Consider the following 2,751-nt stretch of genomic DNA (forward strand, 5'->3'; position numbering starts at 1 on the left):
CAAACCCTAAAGACCTAAAATTCATGAAATAAGATATGATTTGGAATGAAATATACAACCAAAATGATGCAAATTATGAACATATCATTAATAAAAGCTTACTCCTTCCCGTCATTCCGTAGAACTATTCACGTCCGAACCGGTTAAAATTTGCCCAAACAATGCTCACATTTCATTATTTTTTGTGAGGTAAATTGGTGAAACTCAAATACTTGCGTGTGAAAGCTCCTCCCATTAGTTGTGTCTCAACAAGAAATCTTCTTCTTTATAAAACTCAAGTATCTGAAAACACTTAAAACACTTAAAAACGAACGAGATGGCTACACTCAATATGATACATCAGAATTCGAACAAGGAGAAGGAAGCAGAACTTCACAATTGGTATGACATATTCTACATATATGCCTACAAATCTTGCCAATATGATTGGCATTCGAAATCAAGTCCGTGATAAACAAATACCTTAATGTTTAAAAGCGGATTTAGTGGAGAATATATGGAACCAATTTGGTACCTCTCAAGATTAGATTTAAAGCTTTTGCAATTTCGTTATCTATATTTTGTATGGTTTAAATTCCATGTAATGAATTAATTATTTTTATATAAGAAAAAAAAATTTTATTTAAGAACAAGAAGAAATTTTCAATTTATACCTGAACCCTAGGCTGTCATACATTCACCAGTCGAGAGTCTTTTGCGCATAGCCAGCCAAGTAATGAATGCATACTTCGGTGTGGCATTCTGAAACCACACCAAATAGCTCCAAGCTTTGCGCGTTAGAGCTGTTCTGATGTTGTTCCATGTTGCCTTAGTCGAAACGTTCGGACCAAAAATGTCATTCATCCCTTGCCAAAGTGATTGATCAGCTCGAGGTCTACGGGAGCCCTTTGCTGTCTCTATGGCGCGTTCAATATCAGTTAGCCGATCACAACGATGGCACTTTCGTCTGCGTCTTCTCCAGACCAAATCCAGGGAGTAATGACTGGGAATGCCGAGTCTGATGAAACCTTGAGAGCCAGTAATGTCGAAAATCCTCCCCAATGAACTCCATCTATCCAACCAGAAAGAGGTACGTTCACCATTATTGACCTCCATATAGTAAAAGCGTTGCGCAACTATCCTTATTTTCAACATTCTCCACCATATCCACGAGCTGTGAGGGGGAGATTCAGGTAAGGACCAGAAAGAGTTACCCTTCACGTAGCGGCACCTGAGCCAAGAGGCCCACAAAGAAGGCATGTTAAATAGAAACCGCCATACCAGTTTGAGAGAGCAGACCATATTCACCTCACGCAGAGATCGTAATCCCAAGCCACCCTCAACTTTAGGCTTACAAACATCCTCCCAAGAGACTTTTGCTTTCCTTGGATTGAGTATTGGACCCGACCAAAGGAAAGCACTACAGAGAGACTCAACTTCCTTTATACAGCTGTTAGGGAGTTGGAAAGCAGCCATCCAGAAATTCAGAATACCAGAAATCACCGATGCCAAAAGCTGTAATCGACCCGCAAAAGAGATGTGGCAAATTTTCCAGGATCGAATGCACGTCTTTATCTTCTCCACCAGAGGAGCGTAATCCGCCTTTGTCATTTTCTTAGCAATAAGAGGTAAACCAAGGTAACGAACTGGTAAGTTCCCATTCTCAAGAGAGAATCTGTTAATGATAGAGGTACGTTGCGCGTTCGAGATGCCAGCCAGGAAGATCGTCGATTTCTCAAGACTTATACGCAGGCCAGACATTGCAGCAAACAATTCAAAAACAAGAATAATCCCCTCAATCGATTTCTCTTTCCCATCCGAAAAAACCATGATATCGTCAGCGAAGCAAAGACGAGTAAGTCGCTGCTTAGAAAAATTGTGATGATATCCTAAGTCATGATTTACAGCAGCTCGATCCAGCAGCTTAGAGAGAACGTTCATACAAATTACAAATAAGTAAGGAGACAATGCACAGCCCTGTCGCAGACCCCTACAGCTCTGGAAATAGCCAGCCAACTCCCCATTCACCTGAACAGCTTTAAACACCAAGATCTCTCAAACTCTCTTGATTAAATACTTAAAAATCGATATTTCTCTTCTTAAGTGGAGTCTTTTTCACAAAAGAGGCAAGAGACAAAGGGAATAAAGCATAAGTTTTGGGAAAAAACCCTAAAAACTATTTATATGTCTCTAAAAACGAACCGGGTCAGCCCGGAACAAACCGGATCCTGACCCGGCTTTAGTGGGTAAAGTGACGAATGTGCAAGTTGGTCAAGAGTCTCCCAGGTAGCATGCCCAAGTCGCACAGGTGAAGAAACGGTCTTGTGAGCCTTAAGTCACTTAGTCTCAGCCGCACGCCCAAGTAGATGTGTTTTGCGAGTCTTTGCGCGGCTAAGTCTTCTCTGATCCTTAACTCGCACGACCATGTAGCAGGGGCCTTCAGGGATGTGTGCGGCTTGGACTCCATTACTCCCAGGTTGCAGCCTCAAGTCGGTGTAGATTGCGAGTCTTCATGCGGTGTAGTTCCAAACGCGGCCAACTCGCATGCCTAAGTCGCACAGTTGTGGACTTAGCATTTTTCTTGCTTGGAAGCCTCAGACCTTATCCAGTGATAGCTTACCCGCACTTCTCAACTCGCAGCTCAACCTCCAGGCATTTATCTTCAAGCGTTGCGAGTTAACCAAGTCGCAAGACTATCTCGCAGCATTCAGGGCTCCTCGGACCACTTCACATTCAGGGAAGCGTAACTTCTAGGGTACTGGTCCGAATTGT

General features: G+C 42.6%; 1 protein-coding gene across 1 annotated transcript; it reads right to left on the reverse strand.

The window, feature by feature from the left end:
• Window positions 1–660: 660 nt before the first annotated feature.
• On the reverse strand, window positions 661–1,809 carry LOC112089134. Its single transcript, XM_024160112.1, has one exon. The coding sequence runs from the start codon at window positions 1,807–1,809 to the stop codon at window positions 661–663; it is 1,149 nt and encodes a 382-aa protein (XP_024015880.1).
• Between the last annotated feature and the right edge of the window lie 942 nt (window positions 1,810–2,751).

Source organism: Eutrema salsugineum, unplaced genomic scaffold, assembly GCF_000478725.1.
Source record: "Eutrema salsugineum unplaced genomic scaffold, Eutsalg1_0 scaffold_12, whole genome shotgun sequence".
Lineage (NCBI taxonomy): Eukaryota > Viridiplantae > Streptophyta > Magnoliopsida > Brassicales > Brassicaceae > Eutrema > Eutrema salsugineum.